The sequence below is a fragment of the Sitophilus oryzae genome, unplaced genomic scaffold (genome assembly GCF_002938485.1).
Source record: "Sitophilus oryzae breed Bouriz unplaced genomic scaffold, Soryzae_2.0 scaffold_808_pilon_pilon, whole genome shotgun sequence".
NCBI classification, from domain to species: Eukaryota; Metazoa; Arthropoda; class Insecta; order Coleoptera; family Curculionidae; genus Sitophilus; species Sitophilus oryzae.
Window position 1 is genome coordinate 50607 of NW_022147426.1, and position 25489 is coordinate 76095.

Genomic DNA, 25489 nt, shown 5'->3' on the forward strand with positions numbered 1-25489 from the left:
TTTTAATGAACAGTGCTTTCCATAAAATCAATAAAATGAAAAATATACGAAATAATATACATGTACTGATTTCTTTCGAAAATCGACAACAATGAAACTATGATCCCTTCCCCGACACAAACGGTACATTGTGAGACAGGAAATTGTAGAGAGAAACAAGCCCTATAACATAGGATACAACATTTTAATGAACAGTGCTTTCCATAAAATCAATAAAATGAAAAATATACGAAATAATATACATGTACTGATTTCTTTCGAAAATCGACAACTATGTATATATGTAACTATAATTATAAATTCAAATAAATATAAAACATCTTAGAATTTCCTGCCAAGTGATGTGATAATGATATTAAGAAAGTTTCCAATAATTTTGACTGAAAAATGAAAAATAAAACAACACATTTACTTAAAAAATAAATACTTATTTATTTATAGCTACCATAAGCAGGACGAAATTCACTACACAACAAAGTCCAATATCAAAATCGGTGTTAATATTACTTGGTAATATTAACAGTAAGAAAAAAACCTTAAAAAATAATTTCTAAGTAGATGTTTAATGACTTTAAGGAAAAGCCTCATTAAGGTACTTGCTGACGTCAAAGGTGATGATTTTGGGCGTTATAAAACCACCAAAGTAGCGCCTGCCCTTGTGGAATATCCCTGCCCCAGAGAGAGGCACTGCTCGAACTGATTCCAGCTGAAATATAGTTAAAAATATGGTTAGACTAGATGATTTAGAGTAAGAATTGGTCTTAGAGTAAGATGCTGTGGTAATATTTCGGTATTTATTAGCTTTTATATTGAACGATTTGATTAGAATGATTATTAAACAATTACAGTGATTTTAGGAACAAAATATTTCAGTTTCAGATGTTTTTTTTTGTCCAAAAACTACATTATACATTGTTTTTTCCTCTTTTCTGTCATTTTCTTCCAATAGGTTTGCTATAAAATGTCTAGCAAATTTAATGTTAATAAAGTGACTCTGACTTGAGTGTTGGGCATCAAAATCATTTGTTAGTTTAACTAAAAGCAACTTGAATAAAGAGTTTGCGATGCCTCAATAGAGACGATCTACTCGATCATGTATAAATTGTAATACCAATTTAAAGTCTTTACCTTTTGAGTGTCAAAAAATGGGACTGCGGTTTGTGCTGCATCGCTACTAATGTCTGAATGGGTGAATTCGATGAACTGATTCGTTTTTGACATTGGTACCGAAGATGTAGTCGTTTTAGTTGGTATATCTGGACGATACAGATTCAGTTTGGTCCTAGAACAAAAAAGTATTCAAATTTCATCGATCTTCATCTTATTCCTATTCCTATTTATGAAAAATAATTGTGACATGTTTACCTAGGGTTTTTATGTGAGACATCTGTAGTTGGATTATCCTTCCATGTACTGTGTTCAGGTTTGAGTTTGCCAGTGTCAAAATCGAATTTGGTAGTGTATATTTCGAAGTTCAGATGCGTTCCTAGCTCCTTGAATCGAACACCTGCAATACAACAACGATATATTATTGTTATTATTTGTGTCTATTGAAGGGTATGTTGCTTTTGTTAGTTTACCGGTCATGACGTAGCCATCATCTGCTTCCAAGTCGTCCAAATCTAGTATTCTCTTCTCCCAGCTAAGTGTATGGTAGTCCTGCCCATCGAAAACTTTTCTGCCTGTTATTTTATAGTTATCCACAGGTTTCCAACTCAGACTACTCGCATTTATGTTCAATCTAGGCAGCAATTCACCTTCTTGAATCTGTAGATGTATGAGACGGTTCTTTTTGACGAATCTTAGTCCTGTGACCACCCTATAAGTAAAGGATGTGACTTTTAAAGTTTTTATTAAGCTAAAACATTGAATAAAAAATCTATGGACAAAAACGAGTTCTTACTTATTGTTCTTGATGTCTGACAGAACGGCTCTCATGTTGATGTATCTGTCTGATATGGGTCCTTGTTCTTCGCACAGACAGAAGCAGTAGGAACAGGGCCATTGGAACCAACGCCACCAACTGTCAAGTTTGGTAATTCCCATGGCGCAACCCTGTTTTTTTCCTAGTATTTTTCCATTTCCGTACTCTATGGATTCGTAACGACGACCAGTCAAAGGATTCTAAAAACATCAGTACGTTTCGTTCAAATATCTTTATACTAGCGTGTACCAGCGACTTCGTTCGCGTCGAATTAATGATTTGTAATGGTGATGATAAAGCAAAGCAAGAATTTCCATTAACATACAAACTGGATAAAATTTTCTCACATTTATGTCAGCATGAGAAAAAACAATATGGCGATATTATTATATAACTTGGTAATATTTGAGGGATAGTTTCATCTCGTTGCAATTTGACTTTCGAAAAATCCGTTTGCCAAAAATCAGCTTTTTACGTCAGGCGCTTTAAGCAGGATCGTGATTAATCAATGACTGTATACATTTTTAAAAAATCTTAAAATATTTAAAAAACAAAATAAAATATACGTGTTTAAGCGTTTTTTCGGAAACTTGACCGTTTTTTAAATAAAAAATATTGTAATATTTGAGGGGTGGTTTCACCCTCTTGAAACTGGAATTTCGAAAAATCCCTTCTTATCACACCCTAGAATCAACCTGTATGCCAAAATTGAGCTTCTTACGTTGAGTGGTTTGAGCAGGATCGTGATTAATCAGTATGTCAGTCACTTAAGGATTTTATATATTAGTATAGATTTTGTGTTTAAATGATTTTGTGCCTAGAAGATAAATATATTACTTCGTGGATAATATTAATAACAGCTAACCGCATCTCCAACATAGCTATACAGATATTTCTTAATTTGTTAAAAATATTTTCAGGAGTGATGTGTATTTTCTATTTTCCATTTTTTAAATAAGTCCAAAATAACCTATTTGTGTGTGGCGACATTGCAACATGTAAACAAAAGCGTATAAACGTACATATAACTATTTCTAGGAGTGACTTACGGCGTTGCAAATCCAGATGTCAAAATCTAAAAATTGACAGTTGACAATTCTACCGTCACAAGTCCCTTGCTGCGTACATTGATAGTTATCGTGACATCCGTGGTTCTTGGTGTAGGTGTATTCTGCACACTCTTCTACACAAGTACCTTTTGGGTTTAGATCAATCTCGTTTTGAACATAGCCTTGCATGAAGCTTGTTATCTCTTCGTATGTTTTTCCTTAATAAGAAAAAAATCATACTACTAAAATTTGTCTTTAAAAAACATGTTTTAGAAAATTTTTAGACCAAAAAAAAAAACATTTTTTTATGTATGATGCATATTATTCACCTTTTACATGAACTTTAGGATCACAGTTCCATAAGTCTCTTCCGGCATTTTTCATGATGTTTTTCACAGTAAGTACTACGCTGTTCGTTCTTTCTTGAAACTTTTCCTTGCTCAATTCAGATTCTTTAGTAAAATTTCCTGAAAAATATAGTTTAGTTGGTTTGGTTACTTTAAGGGAATAAATTCTGTCATGTTTTAGATAGCAAAACATTGTCTTTAAATAAATAATACATAAGGACTAGATTATATCATTTTCTAAATAAAATTTGTTAGGATTCAGTGTATTTTTGGTTGAATATCACACTAATCAGTCAAATCATTGGTACGTTTGTTACCTCGTCCATATAGCCTGAGTAGCATGTACGAAAATTGAACCATAGTGAAGCCTTTGAGTTCCGTAAGTGCTATGGCGTCGTACATGTTGTATAGAATTTGCTGTGGGCTTTGTTTAGCTTCGCACATCATCATATCTCCTCCCACTTCCTAACATTATTAGATATTAAACTTTGTTAATTATAAATTAAAAACTCTTACTTCTAAACAGATTTCTAGCACTTTAAATAATCCAGTGTCACTGATACCATTTCCACTGGATACCACAAAACTGTGCATCCTTTCCAACAAGTGTTCTATGGAATTTTGGTCGTGGGATATGACAGTTCTGGCAAAATCTTCCAAAGTCGATTGTTCGTAAGCGTGTTGATGTAGCGCGTACTTCGTCATTCTTTCGTAGCTCGCGTTTATTCGGGCACGGTAGTCCAGTAGTTCGTGAAGTATGAGTTCTAACCGGAATCTTTCTGGTGTATTGCGATAATTAGTTACCGATTGAGTTCCTACAGAGAAAGAATATTTATTTTCTCCCCTAATTTTACCACCCCTTAAAGTATAGCCAAAGAGTAGATTAAGACAAGAGACGACAGTGAACAAAGAAGTCGAATTTCGCGAGAGAGACACATATATTAAAATTTAAAAGTCCCATCAAGTCCCATTTTGTCTGTTGCCAAGTATATTTCTTTGAAAAATAAACAAGATTTTCTGAAAATAAATTAATAATATAAGAAGGATATAAGATAGATAGATAGATAGATATTTCTTTATTTATTTCCAATGTTTACAATAAAAACACATAAAATAGCCCAAACAGGCATGGAAACATTGTCAAATAAGAATATTTCACACCAAAATAATATAATTACAGTTAAGATAATACTACAAAACTGTCGTTATAAGTAACGTATATTAATACGGAAATGTAAATTTTTAGTTTAGGTTGGTTTAGGTTCTTTTTTCGCAATGTACTGATAATATCAAAGAAACAGAATGACAAGTTGATCGATTTCAAAGATAAACAGATAAAATCTCAAAATCTGACAACGGCGTATTTTATCTAATCAAACCTAGTTTTTCGATACTAATCAAACCAGAGTTTTTCGATATATTATCGTTTTGAGAGCTTTTAAGGTTTAATTTTAGTATGGTTTTTGTTGCGTACTAATTTGTAAATATTGTTAAATATGAATACTGAACAGGACACGAGTAGCAGGAAAAGACGAGATGGTGGAAATGTGTGTGCTTATAAAGACTGCAAAAATAGGTCTTATTCTTCGACAAACATAATATTCAACTCTTTTCCAAAGGACCCTGAAAAGTATTTTTATAGAAATATACTATATAATTATGTTATTAAACTAAATGTAATCCATAGATCGAAGACATGGTTAGAAGCTTGTAATATATTTTTTCAAAAAAAATTGAGCAACTCTATTTTTTTGTACATAAACTCCACATTGTGATTTTACACTTGTTCAAGTCCATATGTAAAAAAAATACACGTAAATAAAACATTTTTTACAAATCGACTTGGTCACTTTATCTTGTTTACCAACGATATACAAAATATTACTTTCATTATCTTTATTCCCCGACAAATATGTTTCTAATTATAATTTATTTTATATAATATTTAGAAAACTCATTTTTTTTTCGTTTCTATTTATTTCTTCACCCATACAGTAACTATTTATAAGCTATACAGGCAAGTTTTAATAATAGTCTATTTAAATTTCCCGCGAAAAAATTACGAAAATTTAAAGGGACAAGCGAGACGAGGTCACTCTCCCCACCACTCAAACATGAAAGGTACGCGTGAACTGTCGTCTCTTGTCTTATCTACTCTTTGGTATAGCCTCATTCAGTACCTCGAAATTAGTGGTTTCAATTAGACTTTATACTTTTTAGTTTATGATCTTCAACCATGTTTAAAAAACTACAATTAAAATTAATAGAATATCCTAGCAACATCTTGCTAGGATACGAATTTATAATAAGAATAATAAGTATAATCGAAGAATAATAAGAATAAATAAGAATAATCCATTATAATAATTTGAAAATTGTTATCGGTATTTTTTTTCAAAGCAAATCAAACTTTATTTCTATATAAAATACATGAAATAACAAAAGTACAATACAATTATTTTTTAAATCAATACAAATACTTTAAAGTAATGTTTTAAGTATTTGTATGGATTTTTAACTTGATAATCAGTGTAGATAAGACTTCATTTTTTTTGCATCGAGACCTTTGGTTAACCTACGCCACTGTAACACTTACTGCTTGTAGATTATATTTGGGATTTTACTTAATTTATACATCTATATTTTCTAGTTTTTATCATTATCTGATGGATATGGATTACTTTATTAATAAATGAAATAAAAATATAAACCTAATGTAATACCCATAGCATAAATTTTAAATTTATAAACTAGAGAAGTAAAGACATGTTTTGGCCCAATATATACAACAAATAATATAGTATATTAACAAAAACTGTAAGTAGCTGAAAATTTCGAAAACTTTTAAATAGATATTATTATAGTATTGTCAAATTAATTTTTGAAACGTAAACAAATAAACATTATAAAGGATGTCCCAATATTCCGTGGGCATAGAATATAGAATGTATAGGCATAGACGGAGAAAAATGTTTGCCAACAATTTTCCACGTTTCTTAATAATAAATAAAAGTTGTTTGGCAATTATAACTTGTGTACCTCATAATATTTTTAAGTGTCAAAATTTCACGGGATCGCGCTGGCAGACATAACTACATTTCACAAGAAAAATTAACCATGTAACGATGATAAGGTTTTTATGTAGCCAGCTCTCCGTCTATAGGTTAGATGGTATTTTTTCTCTTACCTATTACGTCAACTTTTGACTCCAAATGTTCCAACTGATTGTTGATTTTATCAAATTTCCCAAAAAGTTCTTTTTCTCTGTTTTGTAAAACGAGCCGGGGCAATTCAGTGAAATCCGTGCCTCCATCGATGATATCCCATGCTTTTAGCAGGGTGTGGACCACAGTTCTAGCCTTTTTCACACTGTCCACAACACCAAAGCCTGGTGTTCCTTGGACCGCGAGTGATTGCAAACACACCAACATTGCGAACAACACTAATGTTTTTGATATGGACATTTTGGGTGTATTTAATAGGAAAAAGTTGTTAAAGTTAATTCAATGTTGAACAGGTTATAGCTAAATCTAAACACCTCGCGAACTGATTTGCTTCTCACAAAAGTCTCTATGTCTAGGAAAATGTGCTGATAAAGAGTTGTTTATATATAAATTTATTCATTTTATGATAAGAAATGACAGGTTAGTAAAATAGTGCATAGAATGATGATCAGTAGCGTCTCCTAGTAACCGTTCTAGGAATTAAAAAAAAACGACAAATGCGACCGGTAGATTTTTACCTATACTTGAAGTATAATATATTTCATAGTTGTAGGGTTATCGGAAAATACCTACCCTTTACTTACCCTACAAATTTGTCTGTTTATGATCCGTCTATACAAACAAGGATTCCCCGTTTTGAACCGATTTTTGTGTCTAGCGTTATTTACAACGATTTGATATCTATTTCTATTTTAGTTTTGATTTTTTTTAGCCAAATATGTTTGATAAAAGTTGTTTATTTACTTTAGAGTTTACTAATAAAAACTAGTATTGCAGTTTGGTCTAAATTTAAGTTTTACACATTTATTTATCGAATAATTTTGACTGTTGGCAACTTGAAAAATAAAACAAGAAATTTAGCTAATATTTATTTATTTGATTTTAATTTGCCAACTGGCATGATGAGACTTATTTCAATCAAATCACAATAAAATTCAAAATCATACTCAAAAAATGTTTCCTTCAATTAAAAACCAGTAAAAAATATTATTTCATCTGAGGTTTTGAAAACTAAACAATATATTCGACCAATACTGATAGTTCTACATATTTCCTATATTTTAACTTAAATCTACGTTGAGTTTTTCGTCGCCCTCGAGAAAAGCGGCCTTAAGGTACTTGCTGACGTCAAAAGTGATGATTCTGGGCGTTATAAAACCTCCAAATGAGTTCCTGCCCTTGTGGAATATTCCTGCCCCAGTTAGAGGCACTGCTTGAAGCGATTCCAGCTGGAATACAAGAAATTCAGTTAAAAATATGGTTAGAGTAGATGATTTAGATTAAGAATTGGTTTTAAGAGTATGATCATGTAGTTATATTTTGGTATTTATTAGTTAGAATTATAAATCATCAATAAGAGTGATTTTAAGAACAAAATACATTAGCCTCAGGTGTCCAAACACTACTTTATACATGGTTTTTTGCTCTTTTTTGTAATTTCCTTCTAATTAAATTTACTGTTGAAAAAGCGACTTTGAACTGAGTGCCAGGACATGTTGAAATGTCAAAATCAACGAATTGGGTCATTTTCTTACAAAAATTGAAGCTAATTATTCATCAAAGACCAAAACCAATCTTTGGTTTCACTAAAAGCCACTTAAATGCTGCTTTAAATAATCCTTGTGTACACAGGGAAAACCAGGTTCTAAGGTTTTCCAACCAGATGATTTTTTTCCTGGAGTATCAACTGAAGTAGACCATAATATCTCTTTTGCTTCTTCATTATGTGTCCCAGATATTCGGATTTTGAGTTGTTTCACTATTTCGTTCTCTCTCCTTTTGAAGCATTTCTAAAACTGTCTTGTTGGATACGTGGTCTACCCAGGAGATTCTAAGAATTTGTGGACGCTTCTGCCAATGTCCAGGACACATACCAGACATTACATTTCAATAGTCTTAGTTTCCACTAAAAAGTTTAAAATGCTTCAATAGGATAGAGAGTAATAGAGATGATCTACTGATCTTTTGTAATATGTAATACTAATTTAATCTATCTACCTTTTGAGCATCGAAAAATGGCACTGTGGTTTGAGCTGCGTCCTTCATAATGTCTGAATGCGTGAATTCGATGTATTGGTCAGTTTTTGAAGTTGGTACGGAAGGTGCAGTGGTTCTAGTGGGTATATCGGGTTGTTTCAGGTAAACTCTGGTCCTAAAACACAAAAAAAAACATTTTTTTTATCGAGCTTCATTTTATTTTTGTTCAGGTTTATGAAAAATAGTTTTAAGGTTAGTTAAAGGATGATTGGCTAGCTCTATGGAAAGACAAATGCTACATATAAGGCTGGCAGATAGAAAAAGGAATGAGTGGATCAGAGGAAAAACTAAAGTAAGGGATGTTAGAAGTGAAGTAGCAAAATTGAAATGGAAGTTTGCCAGTCACAATGTCAGACAGAAGGATGATCGATGGAACAAATGCATCGTAAACTGGAGGCCCTGGGAGAATAGAAGAGGTAGAGGAAGACCCCAGATGAGATGGGAGGACGATCTGAGGAAACATGCAGGCACAAGATGGACGAGCACGGCGACAGAGAGGGAAGAGTGGAAGAGATTGGGGGATGTTTGTCTTGGGCCTATGTCCAACGATGGACCGAAGAGGCTGAATAGATAGATAGATAGAAAGGATGGTTGTTAGTGAATAATATTTACCTAGGTTTTTTAGGTGAGACATCAGTATTGGGATTGTCCTTCCACGTGCTGTGTTCAGGTTTGAGCTTGCCAGTATCGAAATCGAACTTGGTAGTGTATATTTCGAAGTTCAGATGCGTTCCAATCTCTTTAAATCGAACACCTGGAAATTAACAAAGATTATAAAATATTTATTATTAATATTTGTATTTTCTGCCAATAATATGTTAGTTCTGTCACCTTACCTGTCATAACGTAACCGTCATCTGCTTCCAAGTCGTCCAAATCTAGTATTCTCTTTTCCCAACTAAGTGTGTGGTAGTCCTGTCCATTGAAGACTTTCCTGTCTGTTATTTTATAGTCATCCACGGGTTTCCAACTCAGACTACTCGCATTTATGTTCAATCTAGGCAGTAGTTCACCTTCCTGAATCTGTAGGTGTATGATACGGTTCTTTTTGACGAATCTTAGGCCTGTGACCACCCTAGAAGTAAAGGTTTGTTAATAAAAATTCTATAGACAAAAATGAGTTCTTACTTATTGTTCTCGACGTCTGACAGAACGGATCTCATGTTGATGTATCTGTCCGACATGGGTCCTTGTTCGTCGCACAGACAGAAGCAGTAGGAACAGTGCCAGAATAACCAGCGCCACCAGCTGTCAACCTTGGTGGTTCCCCTGGGGCATCCTTGGTCTCTTCCTAGTACTCTACCGTTTTCGTACTTGATGTATTCGTAACGTCGACCAGACTTTGGGCTCTAAAATCATCAGTACCTTTTGTTCAAATATATTTTTTTGTGTTGCATGTTTTCGCAAGTTAAGGAAACATTTTGAGGGTCGCCGTTTTTTTCGTGATTTTTCTTACTTTCATAGGCGGGGTTAAAAAATATTTACACATACATAAAAAAGACAATTTCTCAAAATATATATAGGTATATTATGACTTACTGCATTGCAAATCCACATGTCGGAATCGAAAAATTGACAATTGACTATTTTTCCGTTGCAGTTCCTCTGTTGTCTACAGTATAGGTTTTCGTAACATCCGTGGTTCTTGGTGTAGGTGTATTCTGCGCAGTTTTCTCTGCAGGTACCTTCTGGGTTCAAGTCTACCTCGTTTTGGACGTAACCTTGCAGGAGGTTTGTTATTTCTTCATATGTTTCACCTTAATACAAAGAAAAATATATGTAAATATATGGCATTATAAGGAATTAAGAGACCCAGAAGAATACTAAACCTAAGATTGGAAACCTGATGGTTGAATAAGCTGGAAATTATGGATGATATAGGAAAAACTTTCTTTTGCTTACCTCTTATGTGTTTTTTTGGATCACAGTTCCACAGATCCCTTCTGACATTTTGCATGACGTTTTTCACAGTAAGCACGGCACTGTTTATTCTTTCTTGAAACCTTTCTCTGCTGTTTTCAGATTCTTTAGTGAAATTTCCTGAAAATCATAGATTTATATTAAACATTTTCGATTTGATGTTATTGAATTTTAATTCTTTTTATTAGTGATGACGCCAAAATGTATGCAACTAATATTACACTGAATCCTATCAATTTGTTTGTTTACTTTGAACTCTATGTATACTCGATATAAGGTTGAGAATATAATGACAGAATTTTTTAAATATTTAACAGCACAGTAAAGAAATATTTTGTAGCGTGTTTTGAAGCTGCATAACATAGCCTTCAAATAAATAATACATAAGGGCTATATTATATCAGTTTCTTTCGGCGTATTGTTGGTTGCATATCACTCTAATCAGTCCAATCAAAGGTATATTTGTTACCTCGTCCATATAGCCTGAGTAGCATGTAGGAAAATTGAACCATAGTGTAGCCCTTGAGTTCAGTAAGTGCTATGGCATCGTAGAGGTTATAGAGAACTTGCTGTGGACTCTGTTTTGCCTCGCACATCATATCTCCTTCCACTTCCTAACAAGATAAAAACAACTTTAAAATTGTAAATTCTGAGAGAATTATAGTTATGAAAAAAAAACATGTGTGTGCAAATATTTGACCTGATAAGTAAAAACCAAAAGACAGATTGTAAGCTGAATAGCCATGTGCCACTCTAAGAAGAAATAATAGAGCGCATTTTATGTAGGTGCAGACAATCTGGCAACTGTGTGATTCTTTGTACTAGGCAAATGATAGGTCAATAACAAAGAGCTGTATGGAGGGTTCAGTCAAGTTACTAGACTTTTTGGAAAGGATAGGACTGGATAATGTAACCTAAGAATCAGAAGAGCGTATTACAATAATAGATTTAACCACCTCTAAGATCATACAAAAGGATGACTTTCATATGTAACTCTTCCTTTACCTGTGCCGATGCTTGGAACAGATTCTGCTCCATAGTTTCCTGGACTCTGGACAAGGCATCTTCGACGCTATTCGAGGAATCGTACAAGACCGATTCTGCCAAGTCTATCCAGGCTTGTTTCGGCGAAGGAATCCGTCCAGGAGCTGTTTGTTGTCTCTGGAATCTCCTGAAGGACTCATAGAGGGCGTATATGCCTCTTAAATCAGCGTAGGCAAGTTGCAGAGCCCAGACAGAGTTGAGGCTATCCAGGCCGTAGGTGAAGTCATGATCGAAGTTCTTAGGAAAACAGTAGGGTTTTAGTTTTTTGTGGGTCTCTAGGTTTAATAATTTTTTTTCTTCAAACATCACAAATAACTGATTAAATTTGTCCAAATTCACTAAGGAGAATAGAATAATAGATATTGAAGTATATACAGAATGTTTCTTGAATAGGTACAAGTATTTTAAGAGGTTATATATGTCTGGATATTATAATATATTTCCAATTTTCCATTTTTAAAATAAATTTAAAATATCCGGGTTATCTAACATTTTGAGAACTGCTGATATCAACTGTTTATTTGGTTCCCTGTGTTGCCACATGATCAAGAAAGTATATACTTAACTTGATTCAAAATACTATAAATTTAATTTTCGTTATATATTTGTGTATTAAATTAAAATTACAGTGAATTTATAAACCCTCAAATATGCAGAATGTAGATAAACGTAGGAGGTGACAACATTGCAAAGAGAATGAACCTGCAGTACTAAAAAGTTTTTTAAAGAATCATTTTTTTGCAAAAAAAACACGGTTGGGTTTCTGGGATCGAAAAAAACTATCAATTAAAATACTAGTATTTATTTAAGACTCATTCTGTTATACAGAGCCACTTAAAGTGGCTCAATTTATTGTCTAAGTTTTTTTTGACTTGGAAGAAAAAGTGGAAATATTCAGTCTATACAAAAAAGTGTTCTTTGAAGAAAAAAAATTGAATTTTCCTGAAAATTATTGTCTTCTGTACCTGTTGAATAATGTCTCCAAAATTCTCGAATTTTCTTATAAGATCTAGCTCAGTCTGGCCTACTGTTACTGAGTTATCATTTCCAGGAATGTCGTTTACCGTTTTCCATAGCTGATTTTCCAATTTGAAAAATTCGTAGCGTAATCTATCCACTGGCAGCAGTTTGAGGTTATATTTTGCTACAGCTAGGGAAATTATTGCTAGGAATAATACTATAGTTTTCCTAACAGAGCTTTCCATGTTTAACATGACTTCTCTTTGTGTTTTCCGGCGAGTTAAGCTATTTAATCATGTCTAGTTCGATTTTGTCATTTCTTAGATACACCGGATTCTAGAAAAATAACAATTATTTATCTAAGTTTAATTAATTAAGTATATGCAGTTAGATCTTACAAGGTGTTCAAAATAAATTTATGAATTAGGACTATTTTAAACTGAGACAAAAAATAATATAAATAAACAAACTTTACTATACAAAAGGAGAGTACCCAAGATACACAAACGAGATGTAAAAAAATGTTTTAAATTTAATAAACATTAATTTTATTTTCTGGTCAATTTTATAAATTATTTACCTTTGTTTCCTAGGTCTTTCTTTATTGTTTCAACACAAACTACGTTAAGCACGTTATAACATAAACTGGCCTGAAATGTATTTTTAATTAACAATAATTTTCTCTCTATTTCTTGATTCAGATCCACAATAATTCAAACCAATGGCGTAACGAACGCACGAACGTTGTACAACCAAACAATCACTTATTACTAATATTTCTGCAAACCAGTTGTTGTTATTTTTTGTGCAAATATATGAATAATGTCGCGCAGCGTTGCTTTTGCTGCCTTCAAGGTGGATTGTTAATAGAATCCAATAAAGCAGAGTTATAAGGTCAGGAATTTAAATAGAATTCAAAGAACACAAAGTTTTTCTTTGTGGGTACTAATTGGTTCGTTAAAAAATATGTCGGTTAATTGTTATTTTTTGCCAGTGGCGTTTCACGATATTTTTTTCTGCTTCAGGTACAAAAGAAAAAAAATTAAAATTATATTGGTTTTGCTCATAATTTTTGTCTTATTTGATAAAAAAGACAGTATGATTTTCCAATTCTGATTTATATTATTAAGAATTATTGATACAGACACAAATAAATACTATACCGGATGTTGCATCGTCGAGCGGGACATAGGAAATCCCATGTAAATTTTAATGGGGTCAAGTTTTATTGTGCGTGGAAGAGAACGATGGAAAGATCAGCACAAGGAAATTTGAGGATGAAATAGGAATAGATCACACTACAGCGTTTCGAATTTTGAAACGACATAAATATTATTCCTTAAAATATGAAAAGCACCAAGAGCTACGAGATGGGGACGAAATACGGCGGCAGGCGTTTTGTTTTGATATGATGGAAAGAGCAAACACGGATAGGGAATTTTTAAAAAACATATGTTTCACTGACGAATGCACGTTTAGCTTAAATAATGAACCCAATGTTCAAAATTATCGATATTGGAACAAAGAAAACCAACACAGGTTTGTCGAAACAAGGACGCAATATCCACAGAAAGTAAATGTTTGGGCAGGGATATTCGGACACAATATTATCGGGCCATTATTTCTTGCGCGAAATTTAAATGCAGAATATTATTTGGAAGTACTCGAAAATCATATTTTACCTGCTTTACATGATGCCGCTAGGGAAAATCAGGCAGTTTGGTACCAAATGGATGGCTGCCCGGCACATAGTACCCTGGCTGTTCGGGAATATTTAGACAATAGTTTTAACGGAAACGTTATTGGCCTAAATCATATAGTAAATTGGCCAGCAAGGTCTCCTGATATTTCGCCAAATGATTTCTTTCTCTGGGGCCATTTAAAAAACAGGATATACAAGGATAAAAAATACCCAAATCTAGACGAGTTAAAAAATGCTATTTCTGCCGAATGCAATAAAATTTCAGTTTACCAACTAGCGAATGTAAGAAGAGAATTTTATGATCGCCTGGGTTATTGTCTAGCAGTCGATGGAGGAATATTTGAACATCTTCTTAAATCCTAAAGTTCTAACAATTTAATGGTACCTAAATTAATAAGTTATTGAATATTGTAATAATACTATAATTAACCTTGTAATTGATTACTTTATTTTACTTTCGTTCATATTAATTTGTATTTATAAATACATCTTAAGATTTCCGATGTAGGAATGAGTTTTCAATAATAATAAAGCACTAAATAGGTAAATTTCTGAAATGACAACTTCATTTGACAGTTATCTTTTACCTTGACTGGTGCTCATAAGTAAATACAGGGCCATAAGAAAGGAGAAATATTTAAAAAGAAATCGGCGATAACTCGAAACGTAAAACGAGCTAATCAAAAATATCTTAAGTTATTCTTTTGAATGTGGGTTTTAGTGCTCTTCAATAAATCTAAATAGAATTATTCTCTAAAGTAATTAGGGAAGTCAATAATTAACCCCATTAAAATTTACATGGGATTGGCTATGTCCCGCTCGACGATGCAACACCCGGTATAGCAATAAATAAAAATTTAAAAGTAGGTACTGTAGTACGAAAAAATATGGGGAAAAAATCTAGTAAGTGGCAACACTGGCAACATGGCATTTGTCTGTTTACATCTGGTTTGTATATCTTGGGCACTTTCGTTTTGTACAGTTGGCAGTGTTGCCAGAAATTTTCGAGCGAATTTCTTCATCGAAGCCTTAAAAAACATTCGTATTCCTTCAGCTTTACAAATAATTCTAGATCTCTATACAAGATCACCAAATTTCGTGTATTTTCCATATTTTGTAATTAGGAGAAAATTTTATAAAACTTATTTCTGGTAATTTTTGGACAATAAATTTTTTACAAAAAAAATAGGTATTATAAAGTATGTTTCAAAAAATTCATTGCTTACTACATATTTTAACAATTTCTATGGTTCAAAACTGCCAGAAACCTCGATATTGTCTTCTTTTTGGATCAAAATCCTTCAGCCTTTCGTTCAAGGAAATTTGACTGTAAAATCCTTCATATTGAGGGAAATCCTTCAAATCTGGCAACACTGACAGTAGGTAAAGTTTGTCAATTTATATTATTTGTCTTAGTAATTACTGCTTAATACTTATAATTAATTAAAAAAATTGTTTTACGTATAAAAATAAATATTATTTCACGTAAACCGAATAATATCGATATGTTTTCAGTGTAGATATCGAAAATATAGGTGCATATCAACATTTTTTAAGACAGCGCATCACTAGTTCAATTCTAGTCGAAGTTATTAATATTTAAGTAACATTTAGTAATAATAACACCCTTTCTAGCGAGTTAAACATCGTTGTCGACGACAATGGTAGGAAACGATTTGATTACTTTATGTTTCGAAGCCGGATAGACATCATATTATTAAATCATTACATTATTTCTATACGCATTCGTTTTGTTTTCATTTAATGTTGTATGACGTCAAAAATAAGCTAATATAAACATTTTATTTAGCACAAAAAGTAGGTCTAAATCAAATATACCATATGATCGAAAAAAAAAGCGTCAAAAACGGCTCGGAAATGATGAATTTACTAAAAATTCACATAAAACTCATCAAAAATTAACCTTAATATAGAAAGATTAAAAAAGGGTAGAACGTATTTCTAAAAAATTACTTTTTCTTAAATTTTAAATTACACCATTTAAAAACAATTTTTACTCGGAATGAAAATAAATTACAACCTTCTTAAGTCAACTGGCAATAAGCGCCATTAAAAAACCAAGAGTACGGGCCAAGAAAATGACGTCTAGGGCTTGACCTCGCCAAAATTATCATCGATTGCCATTCTCAGCCGTCTTTGACGCCGTTTTTTTTCTCGATCCTATGTTATAACACTAAAAACTTCACAAGCACTACGAAAAATGATTTCTAACGTTTCTAACTGTAAATAAATGATTTAAATCGCCGAAAATCTGACCTTTGAGTTTTCTAATCTTGTCTGGGGGTCATTTAAGGACGGACACGTTATTGCGACTCTTTCTCTGGCGAATTATATCCAAAATGACCGTGTTTTTGAACGAACTGGACAGGAGGAAGTGACTAAAAGCGTACTGGTGCGACGATTGTGGGTCGACTGATTGAATAAAATACAGAGAGAGGCTTGATAGCGGTGTCACCTCGATGAAAACGCGAATTGAACTGTCTGTGTGCTGTTGAAAAAAGAGTGGTGGAAATCGTATAAATAATTCGTTTAAATTGTGTTTGTTTTTGTTCTTGCGAGAGAATTCTGCACCTGCGCTAAATCGAAGTAAGCGTAGGAAAATCAAATACAAAAATACACTGGAAGAAAATTCAATGACTATAAAGAATACAAGGACCAATAAGACCTGGAATAAAAATTTTACCAAGACTATTTTTGTATACCGGGTGCGTCCCAAAGTTCACCCTTATAACTTTTTTATTTTTCAGATAAAAAAAATACATTTGGTATGTTAGTATATGACATAAATTAGGATTGATTGACGTATTCAATTGTTTTTGGTTACTGCCTGTTTCACCGGAAATGACAACAATTTTTGATTTTTAAATGGCACCCTCGGTATATGTTTACTTTATTCGATAGAAAATGACACTCTCTGAATAGAATGACATATCATATGTCAACTTTTGACATTTTCGCTTAAAAATCGTATTTTAAATGTCAATCTAGAGTGCCATGGCCGTGTTAAAAATATTAATTTTTAATCAAGGGGCCTTGGAAAAATAAATTTGATCGTCTGATGTTTTTCGTGTCTTGTCCTGGCCGGTTAAAAGATGACCAAATCGTATTTTTAATCATATCTCAATTTTTTCAAATGGAACAAGAGTGGCTCAATTGGTTTTGTTTGGTCAGTCAATCCTAATTTATGTCATATACTAACATACCTAATCTCGTTTTTTGATCTAAAAAAAATAATAAAAAAGTTATAGGGGTGAACCACTTTTGAGACGCACCCGGTATAATTTTCGGATTTTTCGCTATACTTGTAGTATCAGACGGTATCACTTGCCAAACTTCATAGTTCTAGGTCAACGGAATATAAACCCTATAAATTTTGAATCCATTGAGATTGTCGAAATGTAATATACAGGGTGAGTTTGAAATAAGTGTATTATATTTTTTATATTTTTTTTAAGTGCGTATAAACGACGAGGGAAAAAAATTTCTCGAAATTTTTTAGTTAAAAAACATAATTTCTTGATAATATGGCAACATAGGTAGTGGATTAAATTGACAAGAAAGAAAATCCAGAAAAGATCCAGTGGTTCTCAAAATTTAAGCAAAAAATAATTTTTTTGGAAATTTCCAAAGTAAAATAACTCTCGAGTGTTAAATATGTTTCTTTTCTCGAGATCTACCAGCCCTGAAAATATTTACACTTATTTAGGACTCACCCTGTATAATATAAACGAATTCCTCAATTGGTTTACTACTCGTAAATATAATTACTTGCTAGTGAAAAGTTGTTCCATTATTTTTAATGTGTTTAAAACTATTTTCGAAGCATTTTTCTAAGACTCTCCATAATCTCACTTTGTTCAAAAACTGACACAATATCTTTCCAAATTTACACACTTTACGTAAGACCAAATATACCAAATAAGCATAAATATACCGCTGTAAAAAATTTTGCACCCACATGTTTATTAGAAATTTATTATAAAAAACAAATAAAAAATAATCAATACCTACTTCATACTATTTTTTATTAAAATGTTATACAGAGTGTCCTGTCTAAGACTCACCATAATCTCACTTTGTTCAAAAACTGACGCAATATCTTTCCAAATTTACACACTTTACATACGACCAAATATATCAAATAAGCACAAATATACCGCTGTAAAAAATTTTGCACACGCATGTTTATTAGAAATTTATTGTAAAAAACAAATAAAAAATAATCAATACCTACTTCATAGTATTTTTTATTAAAATGTTATACAGAGTGTCCTGTCTAAGACTCACCATAATCTCACTTTGTTCAAAAACTGACGCAATATCTTTCCAAATTTACACACTTTAACATAAGACCAAATATACCAAATAAGCACAAATATACCGCTGTAAAAAATTTTGCACACACATGTTTATTAGAAATTTATTGTAAAAACAAAAAAAAAAATAATCAATACCTACTTCATAGTATTTTTTATTAAAATGTTATACAGAGTGTCCTGTCTAAGACTCACCATAATCTCACTTTGTTCAAAAAACTGACGCAATATCTTTCCAAACACACTTTACATAAGACCAAATATATCAAATAAGCACAAATATACCGCTGTAAAAATTTTTGCACACACATGTTTATTAGAAATTTATTGTAAAAACAAATAAAAATAATCAATACCTACTTCATAGTATTTTTTTATTAAAATGTTATACAGAGTGTCCTGTCTAAGACTCACCATAATCTCACTTTGTTCGACGCAATATCTTTCCAAATTTACACACTTTACATAACGACCAAATATATCAAATAAGCACAAATATACCGCTGTAAAAATTTTGCACACACATGTTTATTAGAAATTTATTGTAAAAAACAAATAAAAAAATAATCAATACCTACTTCATAGTATTTTTTTATTAAAATGTTATACAGAGTGTCCTGTCTAAGACCCACCATAATCTCACTTTGTTCAAAAACTGACGCAATATCTTTCCAAATTTACACACTTTAACATAAGACCAAATATACCAAATAAGCACAAATATACCGCTGTAAAAAATTTTGCACACACATGTTTATTAGAAATTTATTGTAAAAAACAAATAAAAAATAATCAATACCTACTTCATAGTATTTTTTATTAAAATGTTATACAGAGTGTCCTGTCTAAGACCCACCATAATCTCACTTTGTTCAAAAACTGACGCAATATCTTTCCAAATTTACACACTTTAACATAAGACCAAATATACCAAATAAGCACAAATATACCGCTGTAAAAAATTTTGCACACACATGTTTATTAGAAATTTATTTTAAAAAAAACAAATAAAAAATAATCAATACCTACTTCATAGTATTTTTTATTAAAATGTTATACAGAGTGTCCTGTCTAAGACTCGCCATAATCTCACTTTGTTCAAAAACTGACACAATATCTTTCCAAATTTACACACTTTACATAAGACCAAATATATCAAATAAGCACAAATATACCGCTGTAAAAATTTTTGCACCCACATGTTTATTAGAAATTTATTGTAAAAAACAAATAAATAATCAATACCTACTTCATAGTATTTTTTATTAAAATGTTATACAGAGTGTCCTGAATAAGTGAATGTATTTTAGGTAGTGGTAAACCTGGACAAAAAAAACTCTTTTTAAAATAAATCGAAAATAACCGAATTATTTAACTGTGAAATTTAAAAAAAGGAATACATACATTTTGAGGACCGCCTTGGCTTATTCGACGTCCTGTGTTGCCATTTGGTCAAGAAAGTATATTATTCTTTGAGTTTGGTTGAAAATTACCGAAAAAATCCAATGCGTTCTTCTAGAGTCATTAATACCATTACTGATGTAATTAAATTTAATTTTCATAATTTATTGTGTAGAAAATTAAAATTAATGTGAATTTTTAAAAGCACAAATATGCAGAATGTTTGGAACGTAGGAGGTGGCAACATTGCAAAGCTTCAGGAGAACGAACCTGTGGCATTAAAAATTTTTTTTTTAATTTTTCCAACAAATGAAAAAAATTTTTTTCAATTTCACTTATTTCACAGACACCCTGTAGATATATCAAATGACTTTCCTACTTACCTCTAAGCTACTATCTAGAAGTTTAAACAATCCCGTGTGGCTAATACCGTTGCCGTTAGGTACTATAAAACTGTGCATCCTCTCCAGTAACAGTACTATGGAGTTAGGATCGTGCGATATGACAGTTCTGGCAAAGTCTTCCAGAGTCAGTTGTTCGTAAGCGTGTTGATGTAGCGCGTACTTCGTCATTCTACGATAACTAGCGTCTATTCGGGTACGATAGTCTAACAAATCGTTCAGTCTCAGTTCTAAACGAACTCGCTCTGGTAGACTGTGCAGAATGGTGGTCATAGATTGAGTTCCTGCAAGAGAAAAAAAACTTGTTTTTATTTCAGAAAAATCACTTGTTTTAAATAGAAAATGAAATATCTATATTTTTTTATATTAATAATCTTAGAGCATCGAATGTCCTAGAGACACTTTCATCGGTTACGATTCTGTAGCCAACATAACACTTGTGTGACGTCGTTTAAGGGAATAATAAACCTGAAACAGCTGAAGAGGAGTGACTAGACTTGAGAAGTCTTTGCTCTATGTGCTCTAACAAAATAAAAAGATACATCGAGTATCTTTATGTTTACCACGTATTTTTTTTAATATTGTTTGATTGCCGATTCACAATTGTTTCTATTATCTCATGTAAACTCATAAAAGTATATACAGGGTGTCCCAGAAATAAGTGCGAGTATTTTAACTTGTAGTATAGGTAGTTCAACAATTTTGAAAATTCGAAATTTTTTGGAAGTTTTTTTAGTTTTTAGTTAAAAAAACATAATTTCTTGATAATATGGCAACATAGGTATTAGATTAAATTTACAAGAAAGAAAATCCAGAAAAAAATCCAGTGGTTCTCAGAATTTTAGCAAAAAATCTTTTTTTTTTTGATATTTTCAAAGTAAAATAACTCCGACTTATTTGAGAAACGATTAAGAGAAAATATGTTTCTTTTATCGAGATCTACCACCCCTTAAAATACTTGCTCTTATTTCTGGGACACCCTGTAGAGATACAAAAACATTTTATTTTCTATTAAATTATGTAATTTAATAGGGGTGTCTACCAGACCACTCTGTAACAAGTTAAGACGGATTATTCGGTATGTTTTAGGGTTAAATTAGGGCTTCGGTTGGTCTAGAATTAAGATTTATTTTTTTCCTAACAAGTTTTTTAATCTAAAATCCATTTTTGTTTGATATACAATCAATCGATACGTGTGAATGAACCTTATTGTCCTGCATTCAATGGTACAGGAAACAAGTATAGACAGAAACATGTGCTGTTGTAACCAGTGATTCACTGTTCGAAAGTAAATATTTTTTTACAAAAATACCGGTGTCGGGTTGCTATGAAATGTTCCCCATAGATACTAATTCACGGATCTTAGCATAGATTATGTTTATTTTATTCTACGAATCGTATATTCTTTGAATAACTAATTTAAACAAACCGTTTGTGACCAAACCAATCACCATCAGAAATAAATGAATCACCTTAGCAAGGTGCAAAAAGAAAAAGTTGCTATATGACCTGATTTACAAATTTAAACAATTTCTTGACGAAAAATAGTATAGTCAATTGATCAAGTCATTTGAGTTCACTTAACTCGAAAACACGTCTTTAAAGAATTCTGGTTCGATAGAACCTAAACTTTGTCATCATTCATGGAACACAGGACAAAAAGTTGACTTTAATAATGCAAAAATTACAATGAAAAAAATCTGGATAAAATTACATTTTCGGCAAAGTCCATACATCAAAATAAAATTAGGCATGTTTTGTTCAATTCGGTATACGTCTAGGTATAATTTTTCAATTTGTAGCATAATTGAGGACTGGCTGAGCTTACAAAGCGACGTGCTGTGTGCACTTGCAAGATGATTTATTACTGCAGAGGACATTAACTCTATCCAGTGTTCAGACGACTAATGAAAGTAAAGATCGTTATGTAATGGGTAGAAAAGATTAAGAGAAAAATAATGTTATAGGCTTGTATAAAACCAGACAAATTATAAATGAACAGAATTAAGCATTTTGTGTTGCTATAATTAATTTATCAGCTGTGGATCTTGAAGATACTTAAGTTATTTAGCCTTGATCAAAAATATGTTTCAATCAGAGATATTACAAGAAGTAGATTGTTATTAAAGTTTACTATACATTGATTTGTTTTGTACCAAAAATATACAAACAGAATGTAAACAAACCGTTTTTTATTTTTAATTTGATTTAACCACAGACTTACCAAAGACTTGTTTCTCAATGTGGCTCACCCCTATAATTTTTTTTATTTTTTCAGATTAAAAAAACGAGATTCAGTATGTTAGTATATGACATAAATTAGGATTGATTCTCGTATTCAACTGTTTCACCGGAAATGACTACAACTTTTAATTTTTAAATGGCACCCTCGGTATTTTTTACTTTATTCGATAAAACACGACACTCTGAATAGAATGACATATCACATGTCAACTTTTGACATTTTCGCTTGAAGAAAAGTCAAGTATTTCAAAATTTCAATCTAGAGTGCCATGGCTGCGTCAAAGAGTAGATAAGACAAGAGACGACAGTTCGCGCGGTACCTTTCATGTTTGAGTGGTGGGGAGAGTGACCTCGTCTCGCTTGTCCCTTTAAATTTTCGTAATTTTTTCGCGGGAAATTTGAAATAGACTATTATTAAAACTTGCCTGTATTTCTTATAAATAGTTACTGTATGGGTAAAGAAATAAATAGAAACGAAAAAAAATGAGTTTTCTAAATATTATATAAAATAAATTATAATTAGAAACATATTTGTCGGGGAATAAAGATAGTAAAAGCAATATTTTGTATATCGTTGGTAAACAAGAGAAAGCGACCAAGTCGATTTGTAAGAAATATTTTATTTACCTCTATTTTTTTTACATATGGACTTGAACAAGTGTAATATCACAATGTGGAGTTTATGTACAAAAAAATAGAGTTGCTCAATTTTTATTTAATAAATCCTCGCGAATACAAGCTTCTGACCATGTCTTCGATCTATGGATTACATTTAGTTTAATAACATAATTATATAGTATATTTCTAAAAATACTTTTTAGGATAATTGGATAAAGAGTGAAATAGTATGTTTGTCGAAGAATAAGATCTATTTTACAGTCTTTATAAGCACACACATTGCCACCATCTTGTCTTTTCCTGCTACTCGTGTGTCCTGTTCAGTATTCATATTTAACAATAATTACAAATTAATACGCAATAAAAACGATACTAAAATTAAACCTTAAAAACTCTCAAAACGATAATATATCGAAAAACTCTGAAAACACACTTTAAAAAAGGCAAAAATGCAAGAAAACAACTAATCAGATTTGTTTATGTTTAAGCCTGATTAGCACAGCTGATTAGCGTCCTAAAATCATAGGTTAGAATAAATAAAATACGCCGTTGTCAGATTTTCAGATTTTATCTGTTTATCTTTTAAATCGATCAACTTTTTAGTCATTTTGTTTCTTTGATATTATCAGTACATTGCGAAAAAGGAACCTAAACCAACCTAAACTAAAAATTTACATTTCCGTATTAACATACGTTACTTATATCCTTCTTATATTATTAATTCATTTTCAGAAAATCTTGTTTATTTTTCAAAGAAATATACTTGGCAACAGACAAAATGGGACTTGATGGGACCTTTAAATTTTAATATATCTGCGCCTCTCTCGCGAAATTCGACTTCTTTGTTCACTGTCGTCTCTTGTCTTATCTACTCTTTGGCTGTCTCTTGTCTTATCTACTCTTTGGCTGCGTTAAAAACACGAATTTTTAATCAAGGAGCCTTGGAAAAATAGATTTGGTCGTCTAATGTTTTTCGTGTCTTGTCCTGACTGATTAAAAGATGCCCAAATCGTATTTTTAATCATATCTCAATTTTTTCAAATGGAACGCGGGTGATTTATTAGCATATTATTTGGAAAAAGCATTTTTTTACTAATAATTTAGTACCACACACTTGGTATTTCGAGTCAAATTGTCGTTATGAACCGCATGTGACAATTTCAAATAAACCAAACGCGAAACTTTGAAACTATGGAAAGACAGGTTTTCTATATCTTCGAACGTCTATAGTTGTTCCAATACAAACAGTATTTATTATACTCAAAATATCGACTACTGAGACTGTTTATAAGTATGAATTGAAACTGATATTTTATTAACAGTACTTCTTACCTATTTCGTCGACCCTGGTTGCCAAATCCTCCAGCTCATTGTGGATGCGGTCGATCTTGCTGAAAAGCTTGTTCTCCGTGCGATGCAAAATGGGTATGGGCACTTCATTGAAGTCGATGTTTTGATCGACAATGTCCCAGGCTTTTGCCAGGCTGACAACGACGTCTTTGGCCACATTGATGATATCTAGGACCTCCGATAGGGTTACTGCTTGAGTCGTTTGCAGCGAAACCGCGGACAGTGCAAAGATTATTAAAAATTTTGATGTGGACATGTTCTTAAGTGCGTTTCACACGGCCCAAAGGCCGGATTTACTTGTTGAAAACCGCGTGCTTCAAGGTGAATTGAAAGAAAGGAACAAGGAATGGTTATATTTAGAGAATATTATGGTGTGGCTACTAGGAGCAAACACCTCGCGAACTGCCGCACATCTGCGACAAAATACAAAAGCTCTTTCTTCTCTGTCTACCGAATGTACCGATGGGAATGGTACCGGCGTTGCCATGTCGACGAAAAATATTTCCTGATTTTTTCTGTTGTCACGTTGTCACTCTTAACTAATAATTAGTAATAATTCATATTTCGCAATCGAATTAATAATTCGAATTATTTAGTAGTATTATAAATTTAACGTAAAAATAAATTCGTCCCAGCTAGTGCTCGTCTAGGGGCTATTTTAAACAAATCTGAACCATTTCCATACCTATATTCTATCACTGAATAAAAAATAAAAAAAATATTCTTTATTCAATGTATTCTATTAACTGTGCCGAAGCCGTTTAATAAATTAAACCATAATTTAAAGTTTTAAATTTAAAAGTGCCGTGTTTATGATTGTTTCAATTCCTATTGAAAAGCTCATATCTAAAATAAAAGCTTCTTCTAAAACGATATAAGTATGTCCTTGTTTACGTGCGGTTCGTATTTCTTTTTATTTTATCAGTTGCAA

The 25489-nt window shown here is 32.0% G+C and overlaps 1 protein-coding gene across 1 annotated transcript; it reads right to left on the bottom strand.

Annotated features, from left to right (window-relative positions):
- Window positions 1-440: 440 nt before the first annotated feature.
- Window positions 441-24985, bottom strand: LOC115888872. The gene is made up of 20 exons (XM_030908742.1): window positions 24541-24985; window positions 20329-20630; window positions 10971-11115; window positions 10484-10621; window positions 10121-10338; window positions 9710-9930; window positions 9418-9656; window positions 9194-9335; window positions 8543-8696; window positions 7609-7773; window positions 6508-6817; window positions 3837-4135; window positions 3638-3785; window positions 3303-3440; window positions 2974-3191; window positions 1904-2124; window positions 1581-1819; window positions 1366-1507; window positions 1129-1282; window positions 441-706 (listed from the first exon to the last, which is right to left on the bottom strand). Exons 1-20 carry the CDS (start codon window positions 24812-24814, stop codon window positions 572-574), a joined length of 4002 nt encoding a protein of 1333 aa, XP_030764602.1. The 5' UTR covers window positions 24815-24985; the 3' UTR covers window positions 441-571.
- Between the last annotated feature and the right edge of the window lie 504 nt (window positions 24986-25489).